The 15348-nt window shown below is 40.3% G+C and overlaps 1 protein-coding gene across 3 annotated transcripts in view; it reads right to left on the bottom strand.

Annotated features, from left to right (window-relative positions):
• Positions 1-304: 304 nt before the first annotated feature.
• The window catches only part of pou6f2 (POU class 6 homeobox 2), a 70122-nt gene continuing 55078 nt past the window's right edge, over positions 305-15348 (bottom strand). For 2 of the 3 annotated variants that reach the window (XM_061713378.1, XM_061713379.1), the window contains exons 6-9: positions 10945-11154; positions 9071-9224; positions 5671-5839; positions 305-1271 (exon numbers count right to left, since the gene is read on the bottom strand). In XM_061713378.1, coding sequence (XP_061569362.1) covers positions 764-1271; positions 5671-5839; positions 9071-9224; positions 10945-11154 — 1041 coding nt within the window. In that variant the 3' untranslated portion in view covers positions 305-763. The remainder of the gene's footprint in view (positions 1272-5670; positions 5840-9070; positions 9225-10944; positions 11155-15348) is intronic. The other variant, XM_061713380.1, reaches the window with a different exon arrangement.

Genomic DNA, 15348 nt, shown 5'->3' with positions numbered 1-15348 from the left:
GTCCATCCATTGTAACAATCTCATGAAATCATTAATAAATACCTGTAAAAGTTGTACAAAGTTACACTGTGACTGAAAATATTTGCAGATGAAACACAAATTGGCAAACGACATTAAAATGCAATTGTTTAACAGCAAAGGTTAATCATTTTGTCCAAAAAAAAAGAAATTTATCAGTGTGATTCCATCTGAAGACAGCATTTTTTTCCTTTTTCTTTTCTCAATATTTACATACAAACAATGAAGAAAAAAGTAATTGAGACAAAGATAAAATGTTTACTCAATCCCACACATATAGCTTAGATTTTGTCAGTACAAATGTAAAAATTTAGAGCACATTTAAATTACAAAATTATTCTTAGTACTCAGATGCAACAGACTTTGGTAAATAGTGTTTTGATTTGGTATGATCTCTTTATTAAATCCTCCCTCGTGGAACCAAAATTTGGGCGACGGTCTGGTCTGGAAGGCCAGAATCTAAAACTCTTTGAAACAGCACACTGTATCTTTTTTTTCTTCTTCTTTTTCTTTACATAATTCTCAGATATGAATCTCTTTTTCATGTTTTTGGTTTTTGCCAAAGTCATTTACATAACTGTGGTAATCACACTGAGAACACAAAGTTTCATTTGGAAAAGTAACGTCGGTCCATCCAGGTGACTTGGGAACATTTATCAGTTCTCGCTTCAAGAGGAAGTCATCCACCTTTGTTGTTTGTAACGGCTGCCACTTTTCCGCTCCACTGTTTTGTCAGAGAGCTCTCTCATTTTGGGAGCTCCTCTAGAGAATCAGTGAGAGGGTCCATTGGTGCAGCCATGCCGAGGTCAGGCTGTTTTAAGCGCTTTATTGTGTTTTTCAGGGCTTGCCTCTTGTTGCAGAACCAGACACGCACCACCTCCCTGTCATAGTTCAGTTTCTCCGCTATTTCCGTCATTTCCTGTCCGGAGGGGTGTGTGTTCTTCTCAAAGTGGCTGTTCAGGATCTCAAGAGCCTGCGGGGTGAAAGAGGTCCTCCGCTTGCGTTTTTTTGAAGGCTCGCTGCCGATAAACTCAGTCAGGTTCTGCATGCCGGATCGGTGGCGGGCTTCAGCCTCGGCCATCCAGCGCTCCAGAACAGGCTTAATCTTCTGGGCGCTTTTAGGGGTGATGTCCAACTTCTCAAACCTGGCAGGATATAAAAGGCCAGGGTTCAGTTTGCCTGTCAGACTGTTACCTATAGTGTTCTCTTGGGCTTCCTGTGGTAGGAAAAAGTGGCTTCTCAGGATGGTGTGTCTGGGGAGAATTGAGAAAAGACAATCTTACTTAGGTGCCCTGCCAGAAAAAGGGATAAGCTGCCTGGCTTTTAGTCTCCTCAACCAGAATGCCACAGGGACTGAGACTAACGTCCAGGTGCTCATCTGAGACAAACTCCTCTGAATCCTGCACCTGAAACCGCCTCGGCTACAGCGTCAAATTATGGGCTAATTTTCTGGACATGGCTGTGTTTCTCTGTCCCAAATTGGCAATAGTGGAACAAGGAGCTATGGCCAATCAGGTGCAGCTGAACTGAAAACATGCCAAAATTGTAACTAAATTATTATAAAGACTATATTTAAAAAAAATAATAATAAAAAAAGAAAATCAACAGAAAAACAAACATAAACATATCCATAATATCCACTAGTGCATGCAGTTAAATATGCCACCATTATTTATTTACAAAAAAAGAAAAGCTTAAATTATTAACAAAAATGTACATTGAATACATTTTTCAAACATTCTTTCATCTTCAAACATCCTCTCATTTTATATTTAATACGGATACATTTACACACTCAAATAGTGAAAGTTCCAGCTGCTTTAGACGTCATTTAACTTCACACAGACGCTGTATTTCAGTGGAGAATGAAGCATCAAGGTGTTTCTTGTGCGGCTGGCAGGTCTCTTTTTAAACACTATTATTTGGTGGACTATGTCTTCACAAGGCCCTTTGACCTTTAAGATGACACTGTGATGCTTCACAAGCGTCTTTAACCATTTTGTTGATGTTGATGAGTTAGGATTAACTAACAGCTGCTTTTAAGGACCGGATTATCAAATAAATATAAAAACGCCTAAAGTAAATAAGTGATAGTAAGTGAGCAGACCGCCACACTGAAGCGCTGCTCTTCGTGGAATAAACAACATAAAAAAATAGTTTTTAATGGGGATGTGAGCTAAAAGCAAGATGCCCATGCCTGCATGAACTTCCTCTGTTTCTACACCTCGTTGGCCAGTCCTTTTAGTCGGCAGGCAGTATTATTTATAACTTTGTTCTCTTCCTAAACAGTGGAAAGAGGAGGGCTCCATACTGAGGGGAATACATTAGTAAATATGAAGAGTCACCGGGGACAGGACATTTCATGGATCAACAGGAACCGCAGACACTAAAATGAGTTGAGAGCTGCTCAGCCGGGGTAGACGCTCTCTCCTCTAGTGCATCAGTACGAGGGAGGAAACCTCTCTGGCTCTTCTTAAAAGGACCTTAGGAGTTCTCCATGCTGCTGTACGTTTGGTCTGAGTTACAGACCGCCTGAGGGTTTACAGTCATGAAACACCGACGACCTATCCAAGAGGTACATTTAAACATCCAGGCTGGATGATGTGACCTGAAATGTGTGTCATCATCTTACCTCAGATATGACATCAGAATAACCGGGAAAGTTGCCTTAATGGTTTCTTTTCTTGTGCTGTAATGTTGAATTACAAAAAGATGAGCGAGTTTCCTGGTTTGTGTCTTTTTATATATTGTTTTTTTTTATCTTCAAAAGTCTTAAATCAAACTAGCAGTTCATACCTGTGACGTAGGTGTGGGATATTTAATGGCCACACTGAAAGCATTAATACATGCAGACTATTGATGGAGGAGGTTCTCAAATGTTCTCAATACTGCCATGATTGATGATGATGTTTGTATTGAGTATCCATTGATTTGCTATTAACAGTAAATTCTCTCCAAGCAGCTCACTTAACTTGTAAACAGTTCATAAATTAACTTTTATACCATTGGACGCAGATAAAACCTGCATCTGGAGGCCACTGGATAGACTTAGAACCAGTCAGAGAAATGGGGCCTCTGATGTAGGCGGAGAAACAACAAGAACAGTATCAACAGGCGACATCCAAGATACCATGCAGCGCTGTACGAACGCCATTAAATGACTGCGGCCGGTTTTGCAGTAAAAAATTGTGATCCAAGCAATTCCAAAGCTTATTAGCAATTCTGCAGCCAGTTTGGTTGTTTTGAGAAGTGTCTCAAAGACGAGTCGTCGGGTTTGCCGGAAACAGGAAGGGTACCAGACCCATTTAATAAGAGATAAATGAAATAGTTATGTTAGAACAGGATGGGATGACTCCAGCATCAGCTTTTACTTTGATGTACACGAAGCTTTGCACAGTTTCAGTTACTTGCATGTGCTTCCACACCTGCTTTCATGCATGGCAAAACTTTATTATTCATCTGCAAGAACAAATGTTGACCTGAAAATTATCTCTATTGAATAGACCAACAGCTATTAACATGTAATATTGTCTGTTGAAATCTTCAGAGGATAATGTATACCTCCAAAAGATTTAAAGGTTGTCTCAGTTGAATCTGGGAAGCTTTTGTAGTGAATAAAAAAATACGCTGTTCAGCACCTCTGCTTCACCAAAGGTCTGCATACACGATGCGTTCAATGTTTCCAAAAGGATCAGACAAAATTACAAAACAAAACAAAGTGTTCTCAAATTGTTCTTTTCTTTAAAAAAAAATACAAACAAGATGCATTTACAATTTAAATCTCACCAAGAATCCATTTCTACACTGATTTCCTTAAAAATACATTAATTCATAATGTTTGAGTTCATTGTTTTGCAAAATATTTCTCAACTGCAGTGAGAAAATTATGTATTTGAGTCTTTGCTCGGCCTTTCAAAGATATCTCACGGCCTATGCTGCTCCGTTCACAGTGTCCTCGGTTCTTGTTATGCTGCTTGATAAAAAGAAAAGTTTGGTAGAATTTGTACATGTTTGAAAAATGGTAGTGTTTTAATAAATATGATTTATTTTCTCTGCTTCAGCTGAGTGATGAAATATAAACACTTTACGTGTCTCTACGGAGGCTGTTTATTGTACAGTCAAATAATATATGGTGTTTTTAAAGACCGTCTCTTTTTTATAAGGACAGAGTTTATGATGGTACGTTGAATCCTCAGCAGTTTGAAACAAGGATTAAATGATGTTCTTTAAACATTTAATTAATACAAGACATGGCACGACTGTTCCTTACTCTGGAAAAGACTCCTTCTTTGTTATTAGATTTGATTTCTTTCCACCTAAATCAAATTTAAGCAAAAAGAGGATACTCTGGAACATTGCTAGTTTAAAGATACCCTCGCGTCATGCCTGTGCCGGTTTAAGAAAAAGCAATAAAAGAGCCTGGAAACACTGAGCTATGAAAGCAGACAAGATGGAAGCATCTGTCAGTGTCTGTTCAGCGTCTGAGTTCAGAGCCGCAGCCCCAGAGCCACGATGACGTCCGTCTCCTCCAACTGCATGTCTATGTTGATGTTAACTAAACTAAAGCATGTGAAGTTTGCGCCGCTACTTAAAACATCAGGATGTCATGTCCAATGTCATGCAAACAAAAAAAAAATAAATAAAAAAAGTAAAAATATCGTCTTTACGGCGGGAGCAATAGCCCACAGAGTGTTTATTTTTGAAACTAATGGCTTTTAATGTATGTTATAAATATTTGAATTATGTCTGGCTGTAAATATTTAATGTGTGATTTCTCGACTTTAAACATTAGTCCGGGCCTTATAAGAACCCCGGGCCCCTGTTCTGCTTCACATTTTATTGCCTGTTTGATGTTGATGTGATGAAATTTTTAAAGGTGCGTGACAGTGTGTCACCTAAACAGTGCAGGTCATCAGCCAAGCACTTCAGGAGCAAGAAACGCGTTTAATTCAGAAATTTCATTTAAATGCAATGCAATGTTTATATTTCAATACCACAAATTTTCATAAATTTTAAATAATCTTAATAATGGAAACATTGTGAAGTTCATTGTACAAAAAAATGACTTCTTTTTATGGTAGATCTCCTGTAAAAAGCCATATTTGGACATCGAGTGGCCTAATTATTCTGGCTCAGAAAGGCAAAAGTGGCTCATTTGGCTTCTTCGTGCAAATTGTTAGTCAAGTGGAAAAACAGGACGAATGAAACGCTGATTGTCTGATTGTCTCATGAATATATAATGCACCATTTATGACTAAACTGTCCACGTGGAAGCGGTAAAACACAGCAATCTTATTAGCAGACTGTCGCCGTCAAGCTCTCTCATGTTCAGGCAGCGAGAACAGCGATGCGCCTTAGTAATTATTAAATGCTTTAAGTGCTTCTGGTAATACTTGTGTATGTATTTTGCATAAGTAACGCGCAGCTGTCATGTCAGAGGGTGAGAGGGAGGGAGGACAGGAAGAGTAAGTACAGCCATGTCAGTTAATTATGTATTTAATGTCTTAATAACGTCTGGGAAAGCGTAGAACATCAGCACTGGAGCTCCCGACAGCCCACCCGCGCTGCTTCCTCTGCTATCGCTTGACAGAATCAGTGCGTATTAATTAGAGATGACGTTAACGGTTTATTCTGTCTTTCATTTGCGCTTACCTGCAGATGGCTGACTGGCTGTAGGCCGGCCCCTCGGCCGCGCTGAGCGCCTGGCCCACCTGAGTTTGCGTCAGGCCCAGGGACAGCCGGCGGATCTTGAACGCTTTGGCGAATTCGCGGATCTCCTCCAGGTTGACCCCGTCCACCTCGCTGGGGGCGGTCTGTGGGTCTGCAATGAGAAGCACACGTCTCACCAGTGTTTTCAGAACCGACACGGCTAACGTGCGCTCACGTGTGAACACGATGCTCTCCGAACCACATTTTTGAAAATATAGTCCCGCTCAGGGTCACACCTTATTATTACTGTCTGCTTCAAACTACACCCTTCTGAGAAATGTTGTTTTAAACAAAGCCATCTGATGCGTGAATACTGCCTGCCACTGCTCTGACTAGAAACTGTAAAGCCTTTCTTACAAAATGTTAAAGTATGTGGTCATATACACAATAGTCGCACAGTCAAGCAACAGAATCTGCAGAGCTATACTTGTTTTCATGAATACACACAGAAATGTAACATTAAAGACCATGTAAAGACTTTATTACATTAATATGAGCCTTTGAAACATCAGCTCGCCCTTTTGTGAATCTCCACAAAAGTGCAGATCTGAAAAACTTGCCCTGAAACATTTAAAAGAATTTGTGTGCTAATAAAAAGTGATTTCACGTTGTACATCAATGTCAGGTGCCTTGGCATCCTGCTTACTAAAGCAAAGTTTGTGCCTCTGAATTATTCATCCTGGTCATTATCAATGAATTATTAAAAGGAATTCTCCAAGCGTATTTAAGCAAAAATCTATGAGGCTGCCATCTCGTCGTGCCTCATAAGTGACGTGCCGCATATGCAGCGCGCTCCAGACGTGTGAACGCCGGGAGGATGAGGGGCTGCAGACTCTGAGCACTCACAGCTTCAGGTCCCATCATCTCCACGGTGATGAGCATCTCTTCATCGTTCCCAACGGAGGCTGTTTACTTAGTGGATTGAAAGGCTAATGAAATTTCTCTGCCTCTGTATCCATATTGTTCTTTAGATATTAGGTTATGACTCATACGCGACCCGTTTTATTTATGCTGCAGATAATGTCTGTTGGAGTAAAGCTTCTCCAAACAAGTGGAATAGTTTATAAAAGGTTTCTAAAGCCCGTTTATTAAGAAGCAAAGGCACAATGGAGACAATTTCTAGGAATCCAAAAGTGATGACTGCTTCTCTTTTTTTTTTGGAGACAAAAGACACCAGTGAGCCTAATAATTACAACTGGACAATAACACATTACACTCTCACTTTCTTCACTCCAAAGGGAAAATGAGGGGGAAAAAAAATGGTTTTATGATCAATTACATGCTTGACTCAGAGTTTTATGTGCAAATACACAACAGCAGACAACCCAGGCGAGTTTGTGTCTCTGCCCGTCTTTCAGTTACTGCGAAATATATTTGTTTTGTGATTTTCATTCTGTTTGAAAGCTCCGCTCTGACACGTGGCGTTTAACTGAATAAATCCAGATCTACGGGCCTCGGCTTTCACACGCGCTGGTAATACTTATTCCTCATTTCACTCTTAAAGCACTTTGTCTCTGTGGAGGGAAATGGGAGCAGCCTGTCAATTTATATTTTCCTTTAAGCAGCTGCAATAAATGTATTCGCGTTGAAGGGATAATAGCCAAATAATAATGTTACAGAATATCCAAAGAAAAAGAAAATGTTGCTTGCAGTCATGAACCGAAACAGAAACTTGATGTAATCTCGCTGGTTGTTTATTTATTGAAAAGAGCAACATTAATTAAGATCAGTTCTTCTTATGCCAACAGGACACAGATAATATGTGAACTCTAGCTGTAAATGGGGTGTGTATGGCGCTAAACGGGACATTTAAAACCTGCATAAACATTCGACTCTGCTGAACCACAGCAGGAATTCTCAATTGACTTTCCCTAGAAGAATAACAGTCAAAAAAATATATATAAATGAAAGGAACCTAAACGCACAATAACGCTGACATTCCTCTTTCTGATTGACTTTTCTCCAGCTGATTATGAACAGACGCTCTTAGTTTTTCCAATTCATTTCTGGGCCTTTGTGGCCAGCGCTTCTCTCAGGCTGATAGTTATGCGTACGCATGCTTTAAGTGATATCGAGAGTAAGTGATACGGCTCATACTCAGCATAAAGCATTAACTCTATTTACTGCAGATCTTTGTGCAGGAAAGCTACAGGTAAATATAAACTGAACACAATACCTACAACAAGTTGATCAATGCCGACTTCTTTGCCCCCCTGCCGCCCTTTTTTAAATTTAATTCAGAATAGCTATGGCTGCCTTTAAAATGAGTTTACATGGAGTTAGGAGAATTCACTCTGACAAATGAAATTTATCTGAATAAAACAGAGTTTTTAAAGGCAGTCGCTGCATGCTGACAGGCTGTGGGCCAGTGATTTATAAGGCCTTGCCAAAGGCCAACGCACGGGGAAAATAAAACTTCTGTTGATTATACATAACATACGCCACTTTGGATTGTCAAATTAACCAAAGAAATGACAGCCGTGGAAAAATAAACTGTCAACATCCGTCCACAGCGAGTATCTGCTGCGTTAAATCTCTTGCAGGGATGTTAAAGGTCCAGATTGAAACGAATATCTTTGTGATTATAACCAGGTTGTTTAGGTGTTTCTTTCCAAATACCTCTTTCATATTACAATGGAAGTGAATACTGAAGATATAATCACTCATTAAGTTCTAAGCTAACATCCCTAAGGAAACAGTATTTATATTTTTCAAAGATGCTGTTGTTGAAACAAGTTCTTATCATAGTTTCACAATGAGGTCTTTTTGTTCCTACTTGATGTCGGCAATAAATATCAGTCAGACAAGTTGTTGGTGGTTTAAAATGTAGTTAAAAAAACAAGCAAAACAAAAAAAACACACTAGTGTATGTCAGCTGGTGTCTGAGAGGAATGCGTATGAGTCAGTAAAAGAGATGAACAATTATATCAGAAATTAATTCAGACTTTAAATTGATTTGCATCAGCAAAGAGTATTTTAAAGTATTTTCATTTTCAGTTTTTCTTTTTTTAAAGGATGCATATGCTAATAAGCTTCATTTCTAATTTAAACCTGTGACAAGTCAGAATCCAGAACTGAACTTGTTGGCGGTTTGTCCTCGGCAACACACTGCATGCTGCACATTTCAGACGCTCATGAAAACATAAAACCATCAGATTGAAAGCAACAATGCTCAGCTCCTTTTAGGCATTTTTTAAAGCTCAATTAATTAATTGAAGTGGTGCCACAGACACTGGACTGGAGCTTCAAGGGATAAATGAAGAGACTAGCAACACAGAACCAACATCACATCAAATGCAACTGAAGGCGCGTAGCTTGTTTGTAAGCCGTGTCGGACACTTACTGCTGACCAGCTGCCCCACGCTGAGAGCCGATGAGGAGGAGGAGGTGGAGGAGGAGGAGGACGCCTGGTGGAGAGGACTGTGTCTGTGGGGCATGTGGAGCAGGCTGGGTTGAGACGATGCAGGGCCTGTCTGAGCCTGCTGGGCCTGAGGCAGCTGGACACACAAACACAGAGCTGACATGATGTATTGACTGCAAGCAGCGAGGGAAAAAAAAAACACCCATTACTCCTCCCACATGTCATCATAATAATCATAATTTACAGTAATCATGCCACTATGTTGCCTGAACCACAATATCAAATCTAATCAGCAGCTGCTTAATTGGCCACTTAGACGCTGAATATAATGAGATTTATCTTCTACCTGATAATGATGCACTTAGTGGCAGCAGTATTTAGATTGACGGAGCAGAACGTGGTGCTGATGAACTTGAGCGGTAGTTTACAGTTGCAGTGAGGGTTTAAAAGAAAGTGGTTCGGCTCAGGTACTCGGCTGTCTTAGGAACAGCTTCCCTGCCAAAATCAACTATTCCCAAAAAGAAACAGCTCATGACAATTAGAGTCTTCCTTCTTGTCGTCAGGCATGCGATGATATTAATAACGGCAGGCTGAATGTGCAATAAAAACATGTGGACACAGCAGTCCCCCGTATCAAACATAATTCATGATCTGCCAGCCGTGAGCTCTGATGGCACAAAAACGGTGTATTTTCATGTTTTATGCACATTTGGATTGCTTTTACAAGATCAAGATGGTGCGGCTTTACTTTTAAAAGTGAAAAGCTGTCTTTGCCATACACTTGGCTGGCTTCTCTTCTCCCTTCTGCGCTATTAATTATATTTTCTGTGGCATGTGTTTGTTTGGATTGGGAGGTGTCAACAGTGCTGCACACACTGTCAGGACTGTTGACAGGCTCGGAGAATTATCTAGCTTCACTGGAAATATTTTAGACTGCAGGCTCTGACAACCGTAAATTATTTCTGCAGAACAATGTGTACATGCGGGCTTTGAAGTGTAGACAAAAGCATAAACATTATTACAAATGCATTAATTCATTCGAGAGTGTGATCTGCTGTTTGGAGCGCCACAATTAGGTGTCCATCCGAAGCCAGAGTTCATCCATTCTGCACTGCAAAAGGCCTTCGATGTGGACCTTTACCCTGTAATTCTGCTCTGACACCATCATTATCGAGTCAATAACATTTTCATTGTGCATGTGTCAGCTTTCATGCATCTGGCACTGCAATTGGGCATCATATAGATCACTAAACCGGGAGGAGAAGGTGCTTGTTTCTTAGAGTTTGAACTCAATTCGGTCGTGTGCAAAACAGAAGAAAACCTCAAGTGCTTTACGTGTCGTCCTTTAAATCAAAACAAAATACTTCTCGTTCAGGTCAGGGAGGACAAATCAGAAGGCTCCAGAGTGTGACTGAGGGAGAAGAGGAGGAGAGAGGAGGACGAGGAGGGGAGAGTGAAAAACACAAGCAGGAGCGTCTGAGTTTTAAGTGAGCCGATGAAAAGTGTTTTCTTTTCTTTTCTTTTCTTTTCTTTTTATTGAGGCCTGCTGAGAATGAAACGTGGTTGACAAATATCTCCCAACTCTACACAAACACATACAGAGGCTTCAATTTTTCGAGAGGAATGATAGAAATGAGAAATATGAATGTTGAAATAGGAAAAAAATCGTGAGGTGATTAGTAGAAGAAAAAAAGAGACTATTTTCATGAATAAACAGAGGTGTAGTCTGACTCCACTAGGTGCTGCTCATTCTGCAGTTTTCAAACCAGCCCTTGATCCGTTTTGTAGTAGCCTGCTCTACAGCCATCTTCCTCTAAACGTGCGTGAGTGTGTTTGTACATGAGCATATATGTTACCTGCTGTCCAGGCTTGATTGGTGACAGCGTGATTCCCTGGGTGTTGATGACAGGCAGGATCTGATTGCCGATCACCGTTGCGATGATCTGGCCTTGAGCGTTGGTCAGAAGCTGAGGTGTAATTGGCTGCACCTGCAGCGCTGGGTTGCCACCTCCTGATTGGCTGGAGGGCCCTGCAGAGTTGGGCATCAGTGGGATTGTTCCAATTATCTACAAAGGGAGCAGAACGGAGACCAAATCAACTGTGTGGTTTTAAAAAGAAGAAAGAGGAGAGAGGGTGAACGCCACTGGAAGTATCAGAAAAAATGATACGTGCTGCTGGGAGTGGTGTTTTTAAATATATATATATATATATTTGTTTTTCTTTTAAGTGTGGGTGTTTGATTGTGATTGCAAATTAAACTAATCTTTTCTGCATGCCATGAGAGTTAATCAGGGCGCTTATGACACGCCTGGACAGTGAAAACATGCAGAAGTGTCCACTGATCATCTGTCACTGATGGGGGTTTTACAGGCTGGAGCAAGTGAAGCCAGAGCAGACTGCTGGGAGCGCTCTGCAAAGGTCACTGCTGAATACCTGTGTGTGTGTGATGGTGCACACCACTGACTGTATTATCCATCACAAGGCCCGAGACCGGGATGTATGTGGATGTGTGTCCGAGTGTGTTTGTGCCTGAGCGTCTTTGTCTGTCTCTGACCAGGAGGACCGAGGCCGCTGGGAGACGCGGACCCCTGTTTTTTTTGGCCACTCTCTTACACAGATGCAGGCGGGAAGAAGTGCAACCAACATCCAAACAAAAGAGACAACAAGAGGGAGAAGGAAGGAGCATCAGAGAGAGAAAGAGACAGGACAGCGTGTTTTTGATTCAACTCTCGGGGTCCCAGGAGTGCTTCGACTCCTCCCCTCCATCCCTTGCTCTTCTCCCCTCCGGGGCTGTAATCAGGAAGGGCAGATCAAAGGGGGCGGCCGAGTGTCACTGCAGCGTTTTAGCTCTCAGAGCTGCCAGAGTGTGGCCGAGAGTGGCGCTTTAGGGGGAACTTAGCGCCTCTTCACCATGATGAAGGTTAATGTCATCTGGGGACCGGCTCTGGGTAGCTCCGGAGCAGCTGTCGCCCCGGACCCCCTGCTGACAGCGCTCCTCAACCCAGCCTCATTACACCAGAGAGCTCAACGTGGATGAGACACCATCATTCGGAGTTCGGTTGTTTGGCAACTGGGCTTTTTTTTTTTTTCTTCTAAATTTTTGGATTCTTGGACTCGTTCTTTTTATGTTTGTATTTCAGTCTACGGCACAGCCTCAAAGCGACTACAGACAGGCCTTTCTGGCTCCCTCGTCTGTTAATGCCTTTCCAGCGCCACCTCCACCCCCCTCCCTCCCCGGCCTCTTTGACATAATAGGGAGGGATCTGTGAGAGAAAGGTGGCCCGACAATCTGTAATTCATCCCTGCCACGGCTCATTTGCTTACGTTGCTTCGCATTAGGGAGGAGATAATTTATCTCTCTCTCTGCGCCGGCTTTACAAATTCCCTGTAATGCTCTCCTGCCACTTAGCATATTTTATTGCCCTGCCTGACGCGTGCGTCTCCTGAGTCCCACTGATCCCGCTTTGCATGCCACAGTGGCAGGGAACTTGTTCCGCTCAATTATTCATCATCATTGGACTAAGTGGTTGTTCTATAAGCATAATAAAGGAGCAGGCGAGTGACAGCTCAGCTCTCATCCCACCGTGCTCCGCGTCGCCATCTGAACGTCCCAGCAGATGTTTCGTGCTAGTGTCACACACCCCCTACTTAAGCTACAAGTGTCGATATGTTGGGGAAATGAGATTATGGTAAGAATAAGTAGTTTTAAAAGCTGATCAATTTCAGACTTTTTTTTTTGGGCGAAAAAAAAACCAAACAAACAAATGTTAATGTTGGGTGTTAAACTGTATGCAAGGGTTTTTATCATGTCAATTAAGAGTTACTTGTTTAATTGTAATACTATGGATACTTTGCTACATATAGTTGAGTGAAATAAAAACATCAAACACAGTATTGGTACCTCAACGTGGCAATCAGGACTTAACAAACGCTGGCATCAGTAAAAACGATCTTCAAAACATCTACAGCACTAAAAAAAGAGTTAAAGGTTTAAAATAGCTTGTTTTGAGAAGCCATATTGTAAGATTAAGGCCGTACCTGCACATTTATGGGTAAATATTTGTGCATAAAAGGAGTAAATAGTCTATGGAAAAATATACTATACATTTCAGTCAACATTGAAACGTTAGGAAACATTTTTGCTCTACGTTTATATTCATATTATATTGTATTAGTGAAACTAACTAGAGCATGAAAGTGGAAAACAGAAATCAAGTTATCTTCCAGCTTAGAAATAGGGAGATCTTTGATTTAAAGAGTTTAAATGAACTGCTAAATCATCATCATCATTATTGGAAAAATGGCCTGAAACAGCTCTTCTGCTGCAAGCAGGTCGTCATCATCAACTGCAAACTCAAAGTCTTTAAATATGTCTATTTTACATAGAAAATGGGGGATTTTAGTAGCAAGAAACTGGCAAGAAATTTTCTTTTTATTCACATGCGGGAATTTGTGTTTGATGTGAAATAATTTCCATCTCCAAACATGGACTGTGGGAGTGTTGAGTTGTAATTTCATCCAACAACTTTTGGACAAACAAACAGCCTTCAGGACCCGTTCTCGCTCACTGTCCATCTCCTGTTTTAACTGAACTTTTCTGTGTTTACCTCCTGCACCAGGTCATATTCTGGCAGAAACATGCCTCTCTCCGCTCAGCAGAACTCATTAAGATTATGCTGCTCTTGTTTCCGCACAAATGTCATCCCATCTCTCCAGCCGGGCAATCTGTGTCTTTAGTTATGGTCACCAAGCAACATCTCTGCACATTCTCACTCCTCCACTGTTCAATGCTCTGAATTAAGACCCAAGAGGACAAATCTGATTGGGAAGTCTGGACTTGTGTCAACAGACGTGTCCAAAAAGTCCAAATTACGGCAAAACAGCAGCTTCGCAATGATACGCTGGACAGAAGTTGTTACACGCTTACTACTGCTTTCCGTTTCTTTAAAAAAACAAGAAAACAAAACTCATGCCTTACTGTTTTCGAGAAGTATAAAAAGACTTAACCAACCATTAATGTTACCTGACTAAATGCCTTAATTATTTATCCAAGAGAAACATCAGATAGTGGCTTTAAAATACTTTTAAGTGTGAGACCTTTTTTATTATGATGAAATTTAACAAGGTTTGGATTTTGGACTGCCCTTGAGACAAAACAACTTGTGGGAGGAAATTAATGCTTCATTATAAGGAAAATAATCAATATTTACAACCATTTAAACTATTACAAGGTCAATAGCAGTCAACACCATTGTCGAACTTAATCTAAGGGCTGGATGGAGGTGGGGAAGTTTCTCGGCCGTCCAGGTTGTGATCATTCTCACCACAGGTCCTTCTCAAAGGTCAAATCCAGGTGAATGGACTTCCTTTACTTGGTTATTGAAGATGTTTTACTTTTCATCCAGGAGGACATGCTCGTGCTCTGGCTGTGATCTTCACTTGCTGTTTTCTACAGATGTAAGACCCTACGAAAGGCTAAGGATGCTGGGAGTGTATGAGAGGAAAAAACTGAGCCTGTTTCAAATGATTACATTTTGACATGAACAGTATAAAAGAGGTAATGGAGGGTAAGCTAAGGGCATCCTTGTCACTGTGGCCCAATACGGTGTTAAATACAATAAAAAAGCTGCAGGAAAAGTAAAAAAAGAAATAAAAATGCCACTAAAGTGGGGAAATATTTATATATATATATATATATATATATATATATATATAAAATGCCACTAAAGTGGGGAAATATTTATATATATATATATATATATATATATATATATATATATATATATATATATATATATATATATATATATATATATATATATATATATATATATATATATATATATATATATATATATATATATATATATATAGCCAGAGGTTTGAATGAACTTTAGAAATCGGTGGCATTTTTATTTTATTTTATATATGTATATATATATATATATATATATATATATATATATATATATATATATATATAGGTACGAGGGTGACTAAATAGTTGTGTTTTTTACCCACATCCTTAATCACAATTGTAGAGGCAGCGAGGATAAAAGAGCCTCATTGATTTTCCTTGGAGAATGACAAACTCAACTAAGTATAATTAAAGTTTAAAAACATACCGAGCTCCAAAGGTCCACTGACACTTTCCAAGGTTCTCAGAGATCTCGCTTAAAGATGCATCTTTTGACCAACCTGACGATGAAATTAAAAAGCCCAACACCGTTTCCCATGTTTTTGCATCTGTTTACATGTGC

Source organism: Cololabis saira, chromosome 22, assembly GCF_033807715.1.
Source record: "Cololabis saira isolate AMF1-May2022 chromosome 22, fColSai1.1, whole genome shotgun sequence".
Taxonomy (NCBI): domain Eukaryota; kingdom Metazoa; phylum Chordata; class Actinopteri; order Beloniformes; family Belonidae; genus Cololabis; species Cololabis saira.
This window is presented reverse-complemented; position numbering and strand designations above follow the sequence as displayed.